Here is a 24592-nt window from a genome sequence, read left to right as displayed (position 1 = left end):
CGGTGCACCAGTCACTGTCATCCAGGCGAGCCTCAAGTGGTTACTGAAAATTCTTTGCTCCCACATGCCATGGTCCCGCCCGACGCTCACACCTGCTGCTGGCACCAGCCCTGCTTACACCCGCTACTGGCACCGGAGCCGCTGTTCTCATCCACTGCCGGTGCCTGGCTCCGGCCCCAATTGTTTGGTGCCATCAGCAGGTGCGAGTGACTGGCTGCCGGCCCCAATCACCCCTCAGGACTTCTCCACCTCCCCCTGTTCCTGAGGGACAATCGGGGCCTGCAGCCGCCTCTTGCACTTGCTGCCGGTGATGGCCCCACTCACAACTGTAGCCGGCGCCAGAGCCGCTGCTCACACGCACTGCCAGCACTGGGTGCCGGTCCCGATCACTCGGCGCTGTCAGCGGGTGCAAGTGGCAGCAGCCAGCCCCTCAGGACTTCTCCACCTCCCCCTGCTCGTGAAGGGCAATCGGGACAGTAATTGCTGCTCACACACATTGACAGCACCAGCCCCTCTCGTACCCGCTGCTGGCGCAGGCCCCAATTGCTCTGCGCCATCAGCAGGTGTGAGCAAGGCTGATGCCATCAGCACATGAGAGTGGCAGCAGCTGGGCTGCCGGCAGAGAGGGGACCGAGGGCCACAGCGGGAGGGGCCGGGCTGGGGCATGGAGGATGGGGCGAGACCCACCCCTGCGCCCACCGCAGCCTCGTGGCCCCAGTTCCTTTGAAGGTGCACAAATTTGTGCACTGGGCCCCTAGTGTATATAAAACTTGAGTCATATAATATTTCATTGAGCATATATATATATATATATATATATATATATGTGTGTGTGTGTATATATATAACTTATATAATTTAATCATTCCCATATTTTAGACATTTCAGTTGTTTCTAATTTCTTATTATCCTATATAATAAAAGGCTAATATGAAAATTGTCCCTACAGGTGGGAGTTCAACCAACCAGGAGTTAGATGTGCGCTGATCACCAGGGGGGTGGCGTGGAATATGGCGGGTGTCAGTGACACAGCGCTGGCAGTGGGCGGCAATAGAGGTGCTGCCAACCCAGATGGGCCCTGACGAGAGCGGGATGGTGGAGCAGGTGAGCAGGCAGTGCCAGGCTAAGGCGGGTGCGAAGGGAGGCCCTGGCCGGTGGCAGCAGCAGCAGCAGGCCGCCCGGGGAAGGGAGGCCCTGGCAGCAGCTGCTAGGGACCCTACCCGTGCACGTATTTCATGCACTGGGCTTCTAGTTGGTTATAATTAATGATGCAATGAACATCTTTATGCATAATATATGGTTTGTTTACAATATGCAAAAGAGGATCTCAGAACATTTTAAGACCCTTGCAATATAAGCACCATTATAAGCTCCCAAATAAGCACTATTAGAGAGAAACTGACTGACTGTATCCCCGCAAAATTCATATGTTGAAGGCTAATCTCCCCAAATATTTTAATAACTGGAAGCAGCATCTTTGGAAGGTGAACTGTTGTGAGGGAAGAGCCCTCATGAATGGGATTATGCCCTTACAAAAGAGATCACAGAGAGCTTGCCTGTGTGAGGACACAGGCAAGAAAACTACCCAGTCCTCCAGTGCCTTTGTCCTGGATTTCCCATCTGCAAACTAATTAATAAATTTGTGTTCTTTATAAGCCACCCAGTCCAGGGTACTGATATAGCAGACCAAACAGATTAAGATAATTTATGATTTTAGCCCAAAAGTAGTATTTTATTGTCATGTCCACATAATATACACATCTACCTTAGCCCTAATGACATAATAAAGGAACTACTTTAATTCAGCATAAATGTTCCTTAAAACTTTGGGAAAAAATTTCAGACAATAACAAGTGGGTATGTGTGTGTGTGTGTATATATATATATGTATGTATGTGTATGTGTATATATATATGTGTGTGTGTGTGTGTGTATATATATATATGTCACTGTTCCCATTCCACTTACAGTCAAATATCAAGTCAAATTTACATTCTTAAATCTGAGAAAAAATAATTTATAAGAACAACTATACTCTAGTCAACAACCTTTTAATGTAGGCAGAACAAAACGCTAAAACTTATATAGAAGGAAAAGAATATACAGACCTGACACTATGAAAGGATACACAAGTTGAAGTTAAGTTATTCAGTACATTTTGACTCTAAAAATTGCTAAAGGGCATGCAGTTATAATGCTATGGTTAGATGGGGTTATTTGGGCAAGGATTCCTAGAATAAGGTGGGGGGTGGGTTGGTAGGTGGGAAGATATCAACCAAAGAACTTGTATGCATATATGCATAATCCATGGACACTGACAATAGGGTAGTGAAGGTCTGGGGCAGGGGGTGGGGGTGGACCAGAGGGGGTCAATGAGGGAAAAAGGGGACATATGTGATACTTTCAACAATAATGATTTTTTTTTTTTAAGTTACAGATTGGTAGACAGAAGAGCAAGCAGAAGATAGGTATGCCATGTGCAGGAGATCAAGAGTGGTATGTAAGCCAAATGATAAAAGGTCTGAAAAAGTTTTAATTTAATACAATCTTGTTTTTTAATAAAACAAGGTTATTCCAGCAGTAGGATACTGAGAAGACACCAATAGTGAAAACAGCTATAACACTACTATTAATATTAGGTCCTGATGGCCTGAGTTAGAACCTATAGAAATGAAAAGAAAAAAAGAGATGGATCTAGGAAACACCACAAAGTAAAAATTAATGGCCCCCTAATACAGGGAAAGCTACAGTGTCCACCTTCTTTTCTCCAGTTGAACAGCCTATTCTTAGTTAGTGCTAATCATATTGTTTAATTATAAGATTATATCTGGTAAGGTCAATCATTATTATACCCATCCTCATTATTCCTCTCTTGCAAAATGTTGTTGACTATTTGTATCTGTTTATTCTTGTACATTAACATCAAAAAAATTTTGGTAAAATTCTAAAATAAATCTCTTTGGAATTGTCGATTATAAGTCAGTAGGCAGCCACAATATTTCAGAAAATTTGACATGTTTTCGCCCTATGGAGGAGTGGAATCTAGAGCTTTATTTCATTAGTGTTTAAATGTCAAAATATCTTGACTTAAAGTGATATCTTCCACCTCTAAAAACAAAGAAAAAAATAAGAGCTTTATTATTATTATTATTATTTTAACCACACACAAAAAAGAACTTACTGTATAAAATCCTAAATTTCTTAAGAGAGTCTTCATCAAAATTTCAGCTAGATGGGTGTCTGGATGGCAGCTCTGAGTGCCATAAGGTTGATCTGACAGGTTTCCATAGCCAGTACACACAGAAGAGAGGTCAGCAGCATCAGAGGGTGAACTATAGCCAAGTAAGGAGGCTACATGGGTATGATCTTGCAAACTTGTCAGAATGATATCCAGTTGCATTCTCTAAAGAAAAATATTTCCATTGATAAAATAGGAATTAGCTTAAAACTCACTAGAAAAAAAAAGATCCCAGAAAAAAACTATACTAATGATGCTAAATAATCCACTTCATATCCTGATTAACAATCATCTTTTAGCAAATAAGTAATCAAAAGAAAAGCTATCTGGCCCTGGCTGGTGTGGCTCAGTTAGTTGGAGCGTCATCCCATACACCAAAAGGTAGCGGGTACGGTTCCCAGTCGGGGCACATGTGGTAGGCAACTCTTCAATGTTTCCCTCTCACATCGATGTTTCTCCCTCCCTACCTTTCTCTTTTCCTCTCTCTGAAAAAAAAAAAAAAAGAAAGAAAAATTAAAAAAAGAAAAGCTATCCCATTAATACCACTTGGGAAAATGCAACTTAGAGTTTTATTCCACTCTTTATTATAAAACCTAAAACTCTAAGCTAAAATGGCATACTCTGCATAATGATTTTAGCACTGTACGTAGAAAGGAGTCGGAAACGTCAACAAATAAACTATACTACACATTCTTCTACAGAACTACCAATGAAACTATTTATTCTAATGTTTAAAATATATAACTGAAACCTAAGCTAATGCAAAATACTCATTGCAAGGCACCTGTGAATATTATATTACAAGGACGCACCATTTTCCCCAGGCATGTTTAACTCTACAATTGATTTTTCTACTTGATTAAGCAAAATGTACTTACTTTAATGTACAGAAGATATTAAAAAAAGAAAAGAATAAGCACACTCATATCATCAAATACTTTTTCATAATAGTCATCTTTTACTTTTTATGTAAGCAATTTCAGACAAAGTTCTGGGCATGGAATCAATAATAGTGCATGCCCTTGATTTCAACTCAGTACATTACAAATAAACTAAAAGGTCTCTGATTTGAAAGTGTAAGCAACACTGGAAAAATTAGTCATAATTTTAATAATTACCCCCATAATTTAATAAGTTATCACTTACTTCACCTTCATTAGAAATCTGGGAACTCTCCCAGCAGAAAACATTAAATACAAGGATTTACCAGAACCATCAAGTTAAGTGCAGTATTATTTCATAAACACAAGGCAATCAATTAGTTTTATTTTCCTCTCTCTGTGCTTTGTATGTGATATTACTGGCTTACTTAGATACCATGCAGAAACTCACCTGTCCTTTGGATAAACTTTCCCATCTATCAGGTCCTTGGGGTAAAAGAGAATGAAGTAATTCCATACGTTCTCGTAATGGAGGTAATAGCATGGTTGCTCCCACTGACAGAGTCTCAATTACCACCTAATATTAAAAAAGAAAAGTGTATTTATTGGCCTGGTTCTTATCTTTTTGATAAATAAGATAAATTAAATCCACTGATATTAGGATCACAGAAATCACAGAAAGTGGATCATGAAATCTAAATAAAAATTATGTGAAAAAAGAAAGCATGCAAGTCCTTATTTAAATGTCTTTAAGAAGACCAGAATACATATTTTCGATTTGCCACTAAATAGATAATCATCATCCAACAAATATTTAGTGTTGAATACAGCATTGGGCCTCGTAAGGCTCTCTGCAAAGTTGAGCAAAACTCCTGAAGTGTCCCAATCATGAAAGATAAGGAACTGTAACAGAGTGCAGGAGACTAAGGAGAAATAACAATTAAATGCAAAACGGGCTCCTAGATAGGATCCTACAAAAGAACAAGGACATTAGTGGAAAACTGATATAATTTCTAATAAGGTTTTTAGTTTAATTAATAGTATTAAGCCAATGAAATTTCTAGGGTTTGATCACTGTACTGTGGTTACGTAAAGACATTAGTATTAGGGGAAGCTGGGTGACAGATACATGAAAATCCTATTATTTATGCAACTTTTCCTTAAGTCTACAATTGGTTCAAAATATAGCACTAAAAAAGAAAGAAACAAAACACAGCAACAGTGATTGCTGAAAACAGATAAATTATCAGAAGTTTCAGGGAGAAGGAAAAAGGAATAAAAACATTCCTCAACAGAAACAGCCTTATGCACACCCTGGGAGAATCCATCTCCTAAGAACTCTCCTAAAACAGAGTAGCTACCAAGGAGGCTCAAGGAATAAATAAACGATTCTAAGGATATTTTTTTTAAGTTAACTTTCCTTACTTTATTCCAATACTTTTCAACCTTTAAAAAAATATTTCACTACTTATTGCTGATATTAAATTCTCAGTTTCACATTAATGTTAATACTCCTACCTACATCTCAGCAACATGCCCCTGCAGCAGAAAAATCACCATCTTTTTTGTTTTATTTTAAACTGACATGTAAGTCACATGTCATAAAATTCCTGCATGCCCCCCAAGGAGATTGAGCCTGCAACCAGGGTATGTACCCTGACCAGGAATCAAACCCTGATCTCCTGGTTCACAGGTCGACGCTCAACCACTGAGCCATGCTGACAGGGCTAAAATCACCTTTAAAAAAAAAAATTATCACCCAAGGATATGTTTTTATTGATTTTCAGAGAGAGAGAGAGGGAGGAAGAGGGGGAGAAATCAATTGATTGCCTCCAATACATGCCCCAACTGGGGGTTGAACCCACAACCGAGGTATGTGCCCTGACTGGGAATCGAACTTGCAACCTTTTGATGCATGGGACAATGATCCAACCAACTGAACCAACTGGCCAGGACCCACCTTTTGAAAGTATGAAATTCAGTGGTTTTTAGTATATTCAGAGTTGAACAACCATCACCACTAATTTTAGAACATTTTTTCATCACCCAAACAAAGAAACTCTGAGCCCATTAATAGTCACTCCTCATCTCTCCCTCCCTCAAACCCCTAACAACCAACTAACCTATTTTCTATCTCTATGAATTTGCTTACCCTGAACATTTCATGTATATGGAATCATACAACATGTAGCCTTTTGTATATGGCTTTTCTCACTTAGCATACTGTTTACTAGGTTCAGTCAAGTTGTAATGTGTCAGTTTTTCATTTCTTTTTATAGCTGAGTAATATTACATTTTGTTTATCCACTATTTAACAGACATTTGTTTATTTCTACTTTTTGGCTATTACAAATAACTAGAGGCCCAGTGCACAAAATTTGTGCACAGAGGGAGTGGGGGGGATGTCCCTCAGCCCAGCCTGAACCCTCTCCAATTTGGGACCCCTTGGGGGGTGTTCAACTGCCGGTTTATGCCTAAACTGGCAGTTGGACATCCCTCTCACAATCCGGGACTGCTGTCTCCTAACCACTCGTCTGCCTGCCTGCCTGATCGCCCCCTAACTGCTCCCCTGCTGGCCTGATTGACACCTAACTGCTCCCCTGCCAGCATGATTGCCCCCAACTGCTCTCACCTGCCAGCCTGATCACCCCCAACTGCCCTCCCCTGCTGGCCTGTTCGCCCCCAACTGCCCCCCTGCCAGCCTGGTCACCCCCAAGTGCCCTCCCGTGCTGGCCTGGTCACCCCCAACTGCCCTCCCCTGCCGGCCTGGTAGCACCTAACTGCCCTCCCCTGCCGACCTGTCGCACCCAACTGCCCTCCCATGCTGGTCTGATCTCGCCCCTAACTGCCCTCCCCTGCCAGCCTGATGGCCCCCAACTGCCTTCCCCTGCTGGCCTGTTCGCCCCCAACTGCCCCCCTGCCAGCCTGGTCGCCCCCAACTGCCCTTCCCTGCCAGCCTGGTCATCCCCAACTGCCCCCCCGCTGACCTGGTCGCCCCACGCAGCCTGCTGTTCAGTCGTTTGGTCATCCCTTACTAACCCTCCTGCCGACCGGGTCACCCCATGCAGCCTGCTGTTCAGTCGTTTGGTCATCCCTTACTAACCCTCCTGCCGACCGGGTCACCCCATGCAGCCTGCTGTTTAGTCGTTTGGTCATCCCTCACTAACACCCTCCCCCCGCCAGCCTTGTCGCCCCAAGCAGCCTGCTGTTTGGTCGTTACACTGTGATGGCATCCCGGACAATTTGCATATTCCTTTATTATTAGTATAGATATTGCTATAAACATTCTTGTACACATTTTTGCACAGACATGTTTTCAGTTTCCTTGGGTATAGATCTAGGTGTGGAATTGCTGCATTACATAGTAACTCTATGTGTAACTAAGAGAGTACCTGTTTTCCAAAGTAGGTGTACCATTTTACATTCCCACCAGCAATGTATGAGGGTTCCAATTTCTCTACATCCTCACCAATATTTATCATTGTCAGTCTTTTTTATTATAGCCTCCTAGTGGGTATGAAGCATATCTCATGTGGTTTTTATTTGCATTTCCCTAATGACTTACAATGTATATTTTTTCATGTTTTTATTGACTATATTTATATCTTTGGAGGCACAACTACTCAGATTCTTTGTTCATTTTTTTTAAATTGGGTTATCTTTTTTATTGTTGAGTTATAAGAATCCTTTACATATTCTAGAAACCAGCTTATCGGACATATGATTTACAAATATTTCTCCCATTCTGTAAATTATATTTTTATTTTCTTGATAATGTCCTTTGAAGCATAAATGTTTTTCATTTTGATCAAGTCCAATTTACCTTTTATTCTTTAGTTGCTTGTGCTTTGGCTAAGAAATCAGTGTCTAATCCAAGGTCATAAATATGATGGATGAATGGGTGAGCAAAATGTGGTATATACATACAAAAGAAGGTTATCCAGCCTTAAAAAAGAAGTAAACACTGCCATATGCTACAACATAGATCAGCCGTGGGCAAACTACGGCCCGCGGGCCGGATCCGGCCCTTTTGAAATGAATAAAACTAAAAAAAAAAAAAAAAAAAAAGACCGTACCCTTTTATGTAATGATGTTTACTTTGAATTTATATTAGTTCACACAAACACTCCATCCATGCTTTTGTTCCGGCCCTCTGGTCCAGTTTAAGAACCCATTGTGGCCCTCGAGTCAAAAAGTTTGCCCACCCCTGACATAGATGAATCTTGAAGACATTATAATAAATGAAACAAGCTAGTTATGAATAGACAAACAGTATATGATTCCACTTATATGACACACCTAGCATATCCAAGTCATAGAGACAAAAAGTAGAATGGTAATTGCCAGGAGCTGGAGGGAGGGAAAATGGGAAGTTATTAAACATGGATATAGAATTTCAATTTTATAAAATGAAAAGTTATGGAGATGGATGGTGGTAATAGCTGTACAACATTATGAATGTATTTAATACCACTGAACTGTACACTTAAAAAATAGTTAAGATGGTAAATTTTATATTATATGTATTTTACCATAATAAAAAATAAACTAGGTCATTGCCCTCATAAATTCATTTTCTGGTGTTCAAAAACAGGCATGTTTATAAATAGACAACTTCAATACAATGCCTTACAATGAGAACACATATAAGAGAAACCTAACCTGGCAGGATAGCAGGGACTGAAAGGGTTTCTCTATTTTAAAGGACAGATTGACCAAAAACATTTGTTCTCCCAAGAAAATAGGAGTAGGGGAAAGAACATCCAACTGAAGTTTTCTAAGATATAGTTGAATTTATAAGCTACAACCTCAGAGAAAAATGTGCCTTGAGATACAGATTCATGAGTCCTATACTCTTACCTCTTGGATTTCATCTGGGACAGTTGAGTCCATCAATCTGAAGAGCAAATTTCGAAGTGGACCTGCCTGTCTCCCAAGAATGCTGGTAGCTACCCCTCCCGCAAGTGCAAGAGCAAGGTGATTTGATAGCAGCTTCAGGCACAGCTTGAGGAAACTATGGTGTTCCCTGAAACCAAATAAACTGCAGTGAACTTTTGGAACATAAAAGAACACGTGCTTTCCAGTTTCAGTAACATTTTTTTCTCTTTAAAAATTTTGTGAAATTATGACCAACAGTAATTTTTAAAACATGATTCATGAAATTATGGGTAACTCTCCTAAAAGATTATTGTCAACAAGTATCTAAAGTTTAGCTCTTTTTTAGATTGTAAAGAATTTCATATAATTGAGAGGAAAATCAAACAAGAAAGAATAGTAAGTCAAAACTCTGGGGAGAGGTCCATGGGGGAAAAGGAAACCTATGTAATACTCTAAACCAGCAGTTGCCAACCAGTAGTCCGTGAGGTCCAAAAGGTTGGCGACCGCTGGTTTAAGGAAACCTTAGACGCAGCGTCGCCAACCGGTGGTCCGAAGACCACTAGCAGTCCATGAGGTCCTAAAGGTTGGCAACCACTACTTTAAACAATAAAGAATTATAAAAATAAATTCATCCAGCATTCCAAAAAATAAATAAATAAATAAGTCAAAACTTGAAATGAGTAATTAATAGACATGCACGTATGCACACACAAATACACATATACAGAACATACCTTGATGAAGGGAAAGGGAGTGGGGGAATCTCACTGTTTATTTTATCACAGTATCTCTCAAGAAAAGAACGCAGGTGTGAGAAGGTACTCTCTTCAAGATCTACACAATAAGGTCGGTGCCATGCAACAACTTGTCTAGAAAAAAGCATTAAGAAAAATCATGGAACCGCCTTAACATAAAATTTTTACACATGATCAAAAACAAAATCTAAACCATTACTAAAGCTGAAAGTTTCAACAAGATACACAGAAAACTTTCTTGATTATAAAGGTGATAAAACCCTTCATTTTAGCAACTGAGGAAAACCAAGAATTGGCCATCCCTAGAGTTCTTCAAGAAGAAAATATATAACCACCATCTGTTTTGTAAGGTTTGGATATTCACTCACCTGAAGGCAGAAGGCTGAGACACATGATCTACTATAACCCCTTCTAAGGGTCTATAAAATGTGTATTTCATTTTAAGAAACATAGCCTGACTCTATACAGTGACATACTGATATCTATTAAAAGAAAAACTCCTAAAAACTCTTGTGAAGATTTTCAAGATCTTGGAAACAAACTACCTACATATAAAATGGGAAGTTGCAGAGTTAATACTAATATAAATTATTTATATTCAACTTATTATACTTCTGGGCTTTTGTTTTAGAGGGTAAAAATGTATTTAATTGGTTACAATGTCATAAAAAAACCCACCTGAATCAAAGGTCTAGAATGCAAATACAGTTGACCATTGAACAATGCAGGGGTTACAGGTGCTGACTCTCTACCCAAGTGCAGTAAAAAATCCATGTAGAACTTTTGAATCCCCAAAAACTTAACTGTAGTTGTCCCTCAGTATCTGCACAGGATTGGTTGTAGGACACATCCGCCGCCTCCCCGCCCCTTGTGAATACCAAAATCCGCAGGTACTCATGTCCCCTATATAAAATGGCAGAGAAAAATGCATACAGTTGGGCCAACTTCCACAGATTCCCAGCAATTGACTGAATTCGTGGATGCAAAATGCACAGATATGGAGTACTGGCTGTATATTTATTGGGAAAAAATCTGTGTATGTATAAGTGGACCAGCACAGTTAAAGCCATGTTGTTCAAGGGTCAACATACATTCTAGGTTGTAAATTAGCCCACATGCATCTAAAAATATCTGAAACAACCCTCAAATTCCTTAAAATTCAATCTCCTAATATTGGCTAAAAGTCACCAACCCAATTAACCAGATCTATGTTTATTATCACTTCACGAAAGAGCTAAATTTCTACAAAAAGTAACTTATTTTATTTAAAAGTCCGGCAAAAAACCAACCAGATAAAGGGTACAGAGGCTAATTAATTATTTAAATCAATTAAGCCTACTTCTGGTTTTGATTATTTTAATATAATTTCCTGTTGATATTTACACATTTAATTTTAAAATAATTATCTGGGCCCGGCCAGTGTGACTCAATGGTTGAGCATCGACCCATGAACCAGGAGGTCACAGTTCACTAACAGGTCAGGGCACATGCCCAGGTTGTGGGCTCTATCCCCAGTAGGGGGTGTGCAGGAGGCAGTCAATCAGTGATTCTCTCTCATCACTGATGTTTCTATTTCTCTCCCTTCCTCTCTCTGAAATAAAACATTTTTTTAAAAAAATCATTATCTGGACACAGAAGAAATTCAAAATGTTTAGAAGACAAATTAAGAAAATATCTTAAATACAGGGGATAACTTATAAAACATATAAGTTATGCTTATAAAACATATCTAACCCCAATATTCAAATGGAAAGAAATCTAATGTCAACTTATGATAATAAAAAAACAATACTAAAAATGTTCAGAAGGGTATTTTATAAACAAAGCACAATTATTTCTAATTTTACTAGTGCTACTGTTATTAAAACACAAAATTTTTTAAATGTGGCCACTCTTACCTGTCTCTAGGAAGAGCAGTCCATGCCAGACTATGTGATGTTCCAGCAGAGATCTGCTGAATAGCTATGCCATCTAAGCCACTCACTTTCTTTGGTTTAGTAATAGGACCTGTGGAATTTCCTTGTCCACACTGCCCCATTGAGTTATTCCCCCAGGCATAAACTTCATTATCTAAAAACAAAACACAAAGAACAAAAGAAAAGCCCAATTTAAATGTAATGTATTCGTGGAAGTTGATAGTTAATACTATTTCTTAAAAACAAATGACTTTACCATGAGAAAGAGCCAAACAATGACTGTCTCCAATAGAAATATCAACTATTCTGGTGGCAGCCAGTTCTTCAATAAGCTTGGGTCTCAAAGCTGTAGCTTCTGAAGAACCACAACCTAGACAAGCTCCACAGCCCCAAGCATAGACCTGAAACAAACAGAAATACACTACACATAATAACCTGAGAAATTAGGAATAAATATCATAAAGAACAATGTGGTTTAATACTAAATAATAACTTTATTGTTAACAATAGTATTTATTGTTTTGATTCTTTTAAAGATGCTTATAGTAATTTATTTTGCTGTTTTTAAAAGTTCATTATATAGGCAGACAAAAACCTGAGCTGAAAGAAAAATAATTGGTCATAAAAAAACATATAGAATGATCTTCTGAGAGATACTGCCAAAGCTACTTATTGGCTTGCATTGTGTTATATTTGCCCAAGCTTAGTAGCTTAGAAATACTGTTGCTATCTTAAAACTCCTCCTTTACATGTTTCTTACATTGAAAGTCCCAACAAATATTATTGTGTTGACTAGACCAAGGTGTGATCATATAAAAAAAATTTCTATAAATCACAAAACTGCCATTTATGATTTAGTTGAAAAATACCTTACCTCATTGTGATAACAATTTTAATTACCACTTAGAAAGAGGACCATGTGAAACAAACATCTTTATTTTTGACTAATACTGATTAAAGATGTTTGAGGGAAATAAGAGGTGAAAAATATGGAATATAAAAGAATAAATGACTGCCAATTTGGCAACCCAAAATCAAAATAATCAGCAAACTGAACTGCCGGGAGCCGGTCCATCCTTGCTGCTTGACACAGTCGCTGCAGAGAAGAAACATCTGCACAGCATATGTTTCAAGGTACCTGGCGTATATGGCATACTGTTCTTAATATGTTTGCTCCCTTTAGCACTATGTGTTTTAACCAAGGTCACCTCTCCGAGAAAGGTTGTTTCCCCAGGTAAGGATTTTTCCCTGAAGTTAAGGAGGGGATAAAACCTCTTAACTAAGTGCCAGGCGGGTAGTTAATCACTTTAACTACAAACAATCACCCTTAAGCTACATAATCTTTACTCCCTGGAATGGAGATAAGAAACGCCCTAACCTTTGCAATAGAAATTGACAGGATTAAAATCAACTGGTATAAATACAGATGTAACAAGACAACAAGACAGAGAACCTAGAGAGAGAACCAAGAGACAGGACTTGGCTGGAGATCCTATACAGAACCTAGAGAGAGAACCTAGGGAGAGAACATGGCAAAAGATCCTGGACAGAACCTAGACAGAACATGGCAAGAGAACCTGACTAGAACCTGGTGACTGAACCTGGCTGAAGAACCTGGACAGAACCTGGCTGGAGAACCTAGCAAGAGAACATGGACACAGCACCTGGCTGGAGATCCTAACCAGAACTTCGCTGGAGATCCTGACCAGAACTTGGCTAGAGATCCTGGCTAGGCTGCTGATCAACTGAACGCTGTCTCCATGTCATTCCTTCTTCGCCGACTCCGTCCACACCTTTGGGGATCCCTGGACCTGTTGGGGTTGGACCCCAACACTGAACAACTTGTTTTCTTTCAATGGGTCTTATAGACTCTTATATTTGTGCCATCAAGTTTGGGAATTATTTTGTCTTGCAATTATTTCAGGAAAGACTACTGAGAGGTTAAACCTCTTCAACAAAAAAATGAAGAGCAAATACTTGTACCAGTTGCCAGAAAACTTATTTAAGTATAAAATGCCACATAATTCCAGTACAAGAAAGGCTTATGTTAAGAGGGGTTAGGAACTAAAGATAAATAAATTGATAAAAAATATAGCCAATGTCATTGAAAATCTCCTAAATCATTCAAATACAATATAATACTGTCACTCATTAAGACCCACACAGCTTGTGCTCTCCCTCTCAGGAGCACAGCCGTACCTGTGCCTGCCCCCCACCGACACGACCCCCAAAAAAGACTCACAGAGCTAAGTTTTGCTATTGCAGTATTCCTTTGCTTGAACACAAGATGAAGAACTACTTGGCTTGCATACATACTGTATTTTTCAACACAACAATCACACTTAATATGGTGGTGAGTTAGCACTGAAGAGGCCTAAGGAACTGAGATGAACCAAGGAAAAAGTAGATATTCATTTCATACTCAGCTAGTAGTATAATGGTAAACAGAAGTACCCTTACCATTCAAAAGTATCTCTCTCACTTTATTTTTTTCTCAGTTTATGTATTTGACTTCACATAACTTAGTGTACTCATAGTGCAAATACTTTACACTTTTCTTTGGAATTTAATGTACTGAATTTATTACTATTATTATATTACTAGAGGACCGGGGCACAAATTCGTGCACCAGTGGGGTCCCTCGGCCTGGCCTGTGGGATCAGGCCAAAACTGGCTCTCTGACATCCCATGAGGGGTCCCAAATTGCAAGAGGGTGCAGGCCAGGGCGAGGGACCCCACCAGTGCACGATCAGGGCCGGGGAGGGACGCGGGAGGTTGGCCAGCCAGGGATGGACCACAGAAGAGCTCCAGGGCATGTCCGGCCCATCTCGCTCCATCCTGATCGGCCAGACCCCAGCAGCAAGCTAACCTACCAGTTGGAGTGTCTGACCCCTGGTAGTCAGTGCACGTCAGAGCAAGCGGTTGAGCGGCCTTAGCATATCAGCATATTACGCTTTGATTAGTTGAACGGATGACCGGACAACCAGACACTTAGCATATTAGGCTTTTATTATATAGAAGGATTAGCGACTAGTAGTTAAACAGTACTTCTTGGTTTATAGAAACTTTCCATTCAAATAATTGTTGTTTATGATCATTTGTAAGCAAAGCAGAAATTATTACCCCTCTCTTGCAAAAGAAGCACTGATACTCAAAGGAGGTCAGTGATTTGCCTGTGGTTATACAACAAATAAATGAGCATCTTCTGGCTTCAATTCATTGATTCTTAGCACAAAACTCTCAGTGAGAAAGATGTAAAAGATAAGTTTTAAGTTTTAAGGTAGCAACCAGCATTATAACAAACTAGAGGCCCGGTGCATGAAAATTCATGCACTGGGGAGGGGGGGTGTCCCTCAGCCCAGCCTGCCCCCTCTCACAGTCTGGGAGCCCTCGGGGAGGGAGGCGACCCGGTGATCAGGGGAAGGCGACATCCCCATCACACCTCTGCTGCTGCCACTGCCAGAAGCAGAAGCCTCAGCCGGCCCTGGCTACCTGAGCCTGGGGCAGCTGCCATCCGAGGCTTGCCTGCGCCTCGAGCTGGCCCTGGGAGGCTGGGCAGCCACCATCCAAGGTTTGCCTACACCTTGGGCCAGCCCTGGGCGGCTGGGGACTGAGGAGACTGGGCATCGCTATCTTGTGGCTGTGGGCACCACCATCTTTTTGTGGTATGGCAGTCAATTAGCATATTCCCTCCTTATTGGTTGTGGGTGCCACCATCTTTGCAACAGCATGAGGGTCAATTAGCATATTCCTTCTTTATTAGATAGGATAACTAATGTAGTGAAGTACAAGGTGATAGTTTGAGGTAGATTTTTTAAAATTTATTGATTGATTTTTTTAGAGAGAAAGAGGGAGAGGAGGGTAGAAGAGAGAAAAGGGAAGAGAGGGGAGAGAGGAAAGGGGAGAGGGGAGAGGGGAGAGGGGGAAAAGGGGGGAAGAGGGGAAGGGGGAAGAGGGGAGGGGAGAGGGAGAGGGAGAGAGAGAGAGCGAGAGAGAGAGAGAGAGAGAGAGAGAGAGAAAGAAACAGATCTGTTGCTCCACTTATTTATGTACTCACTAGGAGCCCGGTGCACGAAATTAGTGCACAGGTGTGTGTGTGTGTGTGTGTGTGTGTGTGTGTGTGTGTGTTTTTCCCTCAGCCTGACCTGCACCCTCTCCAATCCGGGAGCCCTCAGGGGATGTCCTACTGATGGCTTAGGCCCGCTCCTCATGGTTCTCTGCTCTCTGCGGGGCCTGCCTGCTCTACACTGCAGTGACGGCCAAGCAGGCTGTCCTGGGTGCTGCCCGCAGGCCGTGCTTCCCTGCCCCCTGGGTCGCCGCGGGCTGTTCTGGGAGCTGCCTGCGGGCCACGCTTGCCTGCTCCTGGGTCGCCGCAGCGACGGCCAAGCAGGCCATGCTGTGCTGGGAGCTGCTTCCTCTCTACTGTCAGTCTCCACAGAGGCGATAAGGTTAATTTGCATCCTCACTCCTGACTGGCTGGTGGGCAACACGAAGATATGGTCAATTTGCATCTTTCTCTTTTATTAGTGTAGATTGGTTGATTCTTATATGTGCCCTGGCTGGGGACAGAGCCCGCAACCTTGGTGTATGGGGATGACATTCTAACCAACTGAGCTAACCGGCTAGGGCATGAGGTAGATATTTTAGGACACAAGGCATTCAAGTCTCTCGAAAAAAATTTTTTTTAGTTATATGTTAATTTCCACTTTGCTGCTTATCTGCCTTTTGATTTAGTTAGAAAACATTTTTATAACAATACCTGGCACATCGGGATTCCTACATGTGAGCGAATGTATGGTTAGCTCCCTTTTCCACTGTCATTGCTGATGGATGTAAGCAGGAAAGTACTGTCAGTCTATCACCATACCAGGACCCTTTCCATCACCAACAAACAAAGGGAAGTCAAGATACTCATGTATAAGTTCAAAAGTTTATAAAGAGCTTGTAAAATTCTGACTATCCTAAGCCGGACTAACCCTTTCTCGGGACACCTAAGCCTCTCAGATTATTTTCCATACGAAAATGTTCTCCTTACCCTCTCTTTTGATCACCTTCTTTCTTTGTTAGTTAGTTCATATCACTGGTTCCAGCAAGAGCTAGTTTCTCTTTGCCCCACTATCCATGATTTTTAGGAAAATACTTAAGTGTTGCTGAGTGATAAAAGGTGTTACAAAACCATCTTAATACAAAGAACAGGGGGCTAAGGGCAGGTTTACCTGGGTCACACAGGCCAGTTCAGAAAATCTGATTCCTTCTCAGATACTGTACTTCAAACAGGAGAAAATATATATGTTTTAAATGTATTTTTTAACTTTAAAATTTAAATTACTTTTTAGTCACCTAGTTCTAGGAAATGATCTAAGCCTTCATGCTCATCCCTTAGTCTTACCTGCCCTGTTGATGTCAAAGAAAGTGAAGACTGACTCCCAGCACAAACTTTGCGTATGAACATTCCTTGTAAAGCTTCAATAACTTTAGGTTTATACACCCTGTTGGTATCACCATGGCCAAGTTTGCCTATGAAAACAAACACATTCAAGTTAAATAATTTATTTTTTTTAAAGAACCTTTATTCTTGCAATTAAAACCACTTTAAGATAGATATAGACTATTTTTCTGTTTTTCTCTCCTTTTATAGTGATATTTCTAACTTCAAATTTGCTGATATACTAAATAGCTCCTATATTAGAGTGCATATGAAATAATTGTTTTTAATTTTTGAAAAGATTTAATAGTTCATGAACTAGAAAACTTGGCAAATCACTAAAGAAGAAAAACAAATGGCTAACATATATTCAACCTTACTAAGAACCAAAGAAATGCAATTTAAATATTATTTTCACTATTGAAATAATGTTTTAAATTATCTTACTTTAATACCTAGTGGGGTATTAAAGAATATGGGGAAGTGAGCACTCTCACATTGCTGATAGGAGTTACTAAGTAAAGTGGACAAAGATTTAGTCATTCATTGTACTGTTTTTAATACTGAAAAAAAATGGAAACTCTCTAAATCAGGGGTCCTCAAACTTTTTAAGCACTGTCCCTCAGACCGTTGGAGGGCTGGACTATAGTTTAAAAAAAAACTATGAACAAATTCCTATGCACACTGCACATATCTTATTTTGAAGTAAAAAAACAAAACGGGAACAAATACAGTATTTGTATTTGCATGTGGCCCGCGGCCATAGTTTGAGGACCCCTGCTCTAAATACTCAACAATAAACTAGTTTTATCAGTTGTGCTACAATCGCATGAAAGAACACTTTGAGCCATTTAAAAGAAAAATGTAGAGCCATGCTTGTTGACATAGAAAGATATTCATAAAATACTGTTAGATTATTTAAAAACCAGCAGGTTATTAAATAATATCTATGGTAAATATAGGCCGGCTTTGGTTTTTAAAAGACATCTGTGCAGCAATATATAGTATGTACAAATTTGTGTAAATGCATACATATTTAGATGTCTATCTACCAAGGTTTTAACTATGGTTATAGCAACATTTGTAGAAACAGTTCATTTTAGGTTTTTTAATTTCTGCCATCAGTATTTGGTTTTTCTACAATAGACATGTACAACTGAAAAATAATTTTTAAAAATCTCAGGAAAAAAGGCTAAAGTAATCAACCAATAAATATTTACATACCATTGTCTCCTCCTCCAAACGACCATACAGTTCTCCCATCTTTAGATAAAGCAATAGTATGTGAACTGCCACAAGAAACTTCTCCTACATTGCTAATGTCTTTTACTAATGTTGGAATGTTACGGCTATTACTGTCACCGTGACCTTGGTAAAACACAACAAAAAAGAAATGTTAACTCTTCTTCTTTTGGCCATTACTTCACAGCTGGAATACACATTACAAATTAATAGAATTGATGCATTTTTAAGTACAGATAAATATGAAAAACAGAATCATTTCTATCATCTTCTCTCATCAAATCTTCTAGACAACTCCCAAACTGTGTCACCCAGTCTCCCCAATGACTCATTAGAACATTCTATTTATGCTCCTCTCACAGCACTTTGTCAAATGCTGTCTAGTATCATGCTCATATTGATTTGTTTTCCCTTCCCACTAGATTATACACACCAAGATCATGATGGTATCTTTCTTATCACTGAAATCCTGCAGTGCCTGCTCATAGTATACTCAGTAAATACTTGATAGATTTCATTACATTTTCAAATTTTAGCACCAAAATCTAGGTATTCTGTATATAAACTTATCTTCCTCTGAACTTAAAAAAAATAACAAAATAAATTACAGTCTTTGGCCTATTAATTCTAGTCTCACTCAATAACCATCATCATTTCTATTTTTCTATGAGAATAATTTCAATTAAAAAATGTTACCTAATCTTCCAAAGTCTCCTTCACCCCATGTGTACAATTCACCATCCTCTGTTACAGCAGCGCTATGTCTGTATCCAGCCGACACACAAACAACTACCTGCATTGCACACAAAGTGAATTTGATGAACATGAAGATGAAAAAACATATAGTTCATATTTGACCCCATATGAAGAGACTTCAAAGATACTGATATTCACAACTCATCCAGGACAAGGCTGCCTGGCTAAAGGGTCAAGAAGGTGCTGAAATACGTTCTGTATTTTAGAGCAGTGGCTATATGCTCTACATTGGCCAGGCCACAAACACTGGTTTCCACTCAAAGGAGAGGATAATTTTTCTTAATTCAATTCACACAAAGGCAGGGTAAAAGCTAGCAACTCCCCCAATCCCAAATATATCAATCTATCACTTGCAAGAATATCACTACTCAAGTCTTTACTCAAAGAGTTGGAGAGGGCTAAACACTCATGGAACAATAAAAAAAAGTTTAAATAAAACATTAAAATAAAATCTGCAATCCTGGCTAATCAAATAAAACTCATTATATAATAGGAATAACTCTCAAAAACACACTATTACCAATGCAGAAAGATCTAAGCAATATATAAGTTTACATTAATGAAACTCCTGACAGTAGGGTAAAAACTTGGTGAGTAAAAATTAGGGGAATAAAAGCATATACCAATATATTTTGGGGACCACTCATACCTTCTAACACTGATCAAAATCACTGACTACTGAAAAAAGATGCACAGAAAAAAAATCTACACCAATAACTCCATGTCTTTTCAATTTCTAGTTTGTCTAAGATAAAAAATTAGAACTAATTTAAAAAAATTGTAATTAAGGAAGAAAGGAGGTACAAAGACTAGGAATATACAACTTCAAATAGTGTTTATCTGAAGTTCCCTTGAGCCCTATATTCAACATCTTATCAAGTATCCCCTGATATTGTCAAGTGGAATATTCCAAAGGTCACTGCTTGGGGTTGATGTCTAAATTAAAATACTGAAAGTTACAATAAACTAAAATTAATTTGATTAGCCAACCTTGTCAACCAACCTCCCATGTAGGAAAAGTGTCCTACATGTAATTCAGATATAAAAGTAAAACTTAGCCCTAGCCAGTTTGGCTCAGCAGATATACTGTCCATCTGTGGACTGAAGGGTCTCAGGTTCGATTCTGGTCAAGGGCTCGTACCTAGGTTGCAGGCTCAAGCCCTAGCCCTGGTCAGGGTGTGGGTGGGAGGCAATCAATCCATGTGTCTCTCTCACATCGATGTTTTCTCACTCTGTCTCTCCCCATCCCTTCTACTCTCTCTAAAAAATCAATGGAAAAATATCCTCCGGTGAGGATTAACAACAACAACAAAAAATTGAAACTTAAACATTAAGAGATTTCTATGTGAGGAAACTTTCATGGAAAGAATACAATTTTAAAATGGAGAGATCCATATAAATGCATATAATTATATACTAAGGAAGGAGATTTAGGTTTAGTGTTTATTTTTGTGTGACCTTGGGCAAGTTACTTAGCCACTTTAAAAGCCTCATGTCAAATTTCAGTGGGAAGGCAGGGAAGGGTTGGGGGGGGGGGGGCGGTAAGAGATCAACCAAAGGACCTGTATGCATGCATATAAGCATAAACAATGGACACAGACACTAAAGGGGTGAGGACATGTGCAGGGGGTAAAGGGGGGGATGTGGGGGCGGGGGGGGTGGTGGCCAGGGGGAGATCAATGGGGGAAAAAGGAGATATATGTAACATTACATATGATACTTTAACAATAAAATAAAAAATTTAAAAATATACATAAATATGTATATAAATATACTATATATATTTGAAATAATTTTGAAAAATATTTTCTCTCAAAATTCTTAGTTACAAATGCTGTTTTAAATCTTTCTGAAAATGAATTTATTTAAAATGTGAATCATTTTATACTGCAGGATTTGTATATATAATGTTTCTTGTAAAATATGAAACAAAATCTATTTTTTTACAAAAATACAAACTTAGAGATCAGAAAAAGTAAACATATGAAATGACAATTTCAATATTATTTTCATAAAAGCAAGCTTTTCTTATTAAACTTTTAGGATAGATTTAAGATGCATAAAGCAGAAACCAGGGATACTGTAACTATGACAGCACATAATTTGGGGACCTAATAAAACTGCAGACCCTGAAAAAAAAAAGCCTCAAGTAAGTTTCTGTTAAAATGCTACTTCCTCCAAGAGAACTCTGACCTAATCATCTAATATCACACACCTCACCCAAGTTAGTATCTATTACATTACTCAATTTTCCTTTACTATTACTTGAAATTATTTTATCTGTTTGTTTATTGATTTATTATCTTTATCCCACAGATTAAAGCTCCATGAGAGCAAGGGCCTGAAATTCCTTAGAGCCCCATATTCAGTTCCCTTACCTGTGAAATGAGAAAAACTACCTGAATAAGGTTATATAAAAACTAAAATTAAATAATGTATGTGAAAATGTTTTGTAAACCATAAAAGAATTATACAAGAGATAAGCCAAAGAGCTAGGGGGAACGCAACTTCAGAAGGAACACAACAAAATCTGAAAGATAGCACCAGTGCATCTAATTATTTTTTTAAGTTAAAAAAGAAAACACATACCTTTCCTTGAAGAGGGCCCTGAATAAGCTTGGGATATTTCTGTGTTGAACTATTTCCATGTCCCAGTTTCCCATAATCACCATCTCCCCAACTGAAGACTTCTCCTTCTGTGGTAAAAGCTAAAGTGTGACCATCAGATCCTTTGGAAGATGAAACCTTTTTAATGGACCTGTGAGGCTCAAATGTTAACTTTTTTAAAGTAGACTGATTATTAGAATCTCCAAGGCCCAGTCTCCCATAGCTGCCTTTACCACAAGCTCTGACAGAGCCATCCGTAGAAATGACAAAAGTGCAGTATTGTCCAGCTTCAATCTATAAGCAAACAAATAGAAATGTAAATGTAAAATGCTTCTGTTAGAAACAATGTGTTAACATTTAAGGCTGGTTTTTACCAAAGAGGCTCAAAAGAAGTCTTTTAAAGCCAACTAGGGCATGGATCTTCGTAGTGATTGAAAAGTAAATAAAAAATTAAGAAACCCATTAATGGCCTTTAAACATTGCCTTTGTTGTGCTCAGATTAACATATATTTATCTTTCCAGGTTATTTACCTGGTCATGGTTCAATGAAACAACAAAGTAAAATGTTGTTTCTTAAAATTTAAGGATAAAAAATAAAATGTTCCTATAAATTTCTTAGGGTCCATTATGGAACCATATATATTCTAAATTCATTTTAAAATGTCTTAATGAAAATAATAAAATAGAACGTCTAGCTTGGCTAACGGTAGTTACAAATGTAAAAAACTGACCATAATAGAAAAGTGACATGCCTATCTGCTAAAGGGAAAAATTCCAGTTTTTATTTAGTATTACCACTTATGTTGAATATAATGGTAAGTATGTTGCCACTCATAACTCTTTAAAAATCCAGATCTCAACTTAATTTTTTAAAACTTGGGAACACTATTAGGGAAATGGGGGACTAAAAATATTTTTTCTATTAAAATGAAAAAACTAACACAGTATGATATAGAAACAACAGAGATAAGAAACAATCAAGAATCTTCACTCAATTTAAAAAACACTCTTAACATTATTTAAAGCAAACCCTGTCACCATGCAGATAACTCACGGTCTGAGCATCAGAGAAACTGGGAGCCAGTTTGGGCTGTAATATTTTCTCCTGTGTGCCTTCTACCAACTGATGGCTGCTATTGCTCCCCCAAACATAAACCTCACAGGTTTCTGAGACAATGGGAGCATCACCAGTCTGAATGCTATCTGGGCTAGCACATGTTCTTGAGTAATCAGAAGCCATTCTGCAAACCTATTAAAATTAAAAACATACAATGAATTGTCAAAATATTTTTAAATTAGACATTTTACTGTTAACTTTCCTTCTTCTAAAACTCCCAACTGCTCAAATAGCCTAACAACTCATCCATTCTTAAGCACAGATGGCTAGACTATATACTACTATAGAATAAACCACTAAAAGATACAAATAAAAATGACAAAAATGAAGAGATGGAGATACATAAGCAAACCTTTTTAACTAAAAATTTTATTATTGCATACAACAGCATTATAGGAAAACAGAGCTTACCAAAGTAGGAAAAAACCACCACTGATAATCCCCTCACCATAATACAATAAATGTTCTATTTTTTACATATGTCCTTCCAGAATTTTATGTTCTTTAACAGTTATCACAGTGGATATATAAACATGATGATACCGCCCCCAACAAGTTTGGCTCAGTGTATAGAGCTTTCTTCAAAGGGTCCTGGGTTCAATTCTGATCAAGGGCACATACCTCAGTTGCAGGCTCCTCCTTGGCCTGAGCCCTGGTTGAGGCTCATGCAGGAGGCAACCAATTGATGTGTTTCTTTCACATTGATATTTCTCTGTCTTTCCCTCTCTCTTCCACTCTCTCTAAAAATCAATGGAAAAATATCCTCGGGTGAGGATTAAAAAAAAAGTGATGATATAAATGACTCATGCAAAAATTTCCATATTGTCTACCTACTCATCCTAATTAAACTGATAATATTCCATCTAATATAAAAATCACAATGTATTTAACTATTTTCCTTTAACTGGTCATTTAGATCCTTCCTACTTATTTGTAATATAAGCTATTTTTAATATATTTGTTATGACGTTTTTATTACTTCCTCAGTAGACCTAGAGAAAACTCAGAAATGGGACTACTACATAAAAAATAATAACAATCTTATGATTCTTGACACATACTATATACTAAGCTGCTTTCCAAAACAGTACATTATTATATCACTAGGGCTACCCTAAAAACAGTAATAGACCAGAGCAATTCAATAGTCACACATACAGTATACACATCCTATATAATCCTATCTAATAAAATAGAAACATGGTAATTAGCCATACCTCCGCTACCCTTCCCATTGGCTAATCAGGGCGATATGCAAATTAACTGCCAGCCAAGATGGCAGCCGGCAGCCAGGCAGCTTGAAGCGAACATGAGGCTTGCTTGCTTCAGTGACGGAGGACTCCAATGTTCCCCGCCTGCTGCTGCCGGCCTCTGAGCTTGCAGTTTGAAACATTGTTACAAATATAGAAGCTAAACAAAACCCCAGAAACCTGCTTTCAGCTAGCCCGGCTTCAGCCAGCAAGACCGCAACAGTGTTACAATTATAGAACCCAAACAAACCAAATACCTGCTTTCAGCAGCCGAGGCCTAAGAGCTGGAGCCAAGCCTCAGAGCTAAAGCTGGCCCAGAATAAAAAAAAAAGAAAAAGAGGAGCAGTTGGGAGCTTCAGTCACCAGCCAGCCTGAAAACAGCCCTCAGCCCCTCACCCAGACTGGCCAGGCACCCCAGTGGGAACCCCCACCCTGATCCAGGACTCCCTTCAGGGCAAACCAGCAGGCCCCCACCCGTGCACCAGGCCTCTATCCTATATAGTAAAAGGGTAATATGCCTCCCGGCA

The 24592-nt window shown here is 38.9% G+C and overlaps 1 protein-coding gene across 11 annotated transcripts in view; it reads right to left on the bottom strand.

Annotated features, from left to right (window-relative positions):
- HERC1 (HECT and RLD domain containing E3 ubiquitin protein ligase family member 1) overlaps positions 1-24592 on the bottom strand; it is a 190046-nt gene that overhangs the window by 120112 nt on the left and 45342 nt on the right. For all 11 annotated transcript variants that reach the window (XM_070421306.1, XM_070421324.1, XM_070421311.1 and 8 more), the window contains exons 4-14: positions 22753-22947; positions 21681-21992; positions 19032-19128; positions 18318-18461; positions 17058-17185; positions 11925-12069; positions 11651-11822; positions 9732-9866; positions 8980-9145; positions 4571-4696; positions 3182-3403 (exon numbers count right to left, since the gene is read on the bottom strand). In XM_070421306.1, the coding sequence (XP_070277407.1) occupies positions 3182-3403; positions 4571-4696; positions 8980-9145; positions 9732-9866; positions 11651-11822; positions 11925-12069; positions 17058-17185; positions 18318-18461; positions 19032-19128; positions 21681-21992; positions 22753-22947 (1842 nt within the window). The remainder of the gene's footprint in view (positions 1-3181; positions 3404-4570; positions 4697-8979; positions 9146-9731; positions 9867-11650; positions 11823-11924; positions 12070-17057; positions 17186-18317; positions 18462-19031; positions 19129-21680; positions 21993-22752; positions 22948-24592) is intronic.

The sequence above is a fragment of the Myotis yumanensis genome, unplaced genomic scaffold (genome assembly GCF_028538775.1).
Source record: "Myotis yumanensis isolate MYYU_CA2020_CCGP unplaced genomic scaffold, mMyoYum1.0.hap1 SCAF_1, whole genome shotgun sequence".
NCBI lineage: Eukaryota > Metazoa > Chordata > Mammalia > Chiroptera > Vespertilionidae > Myotis > Myotis yumanensis.
This window is presented reverse-complemented; position numbering and strand designations above follow the sequence as displayed.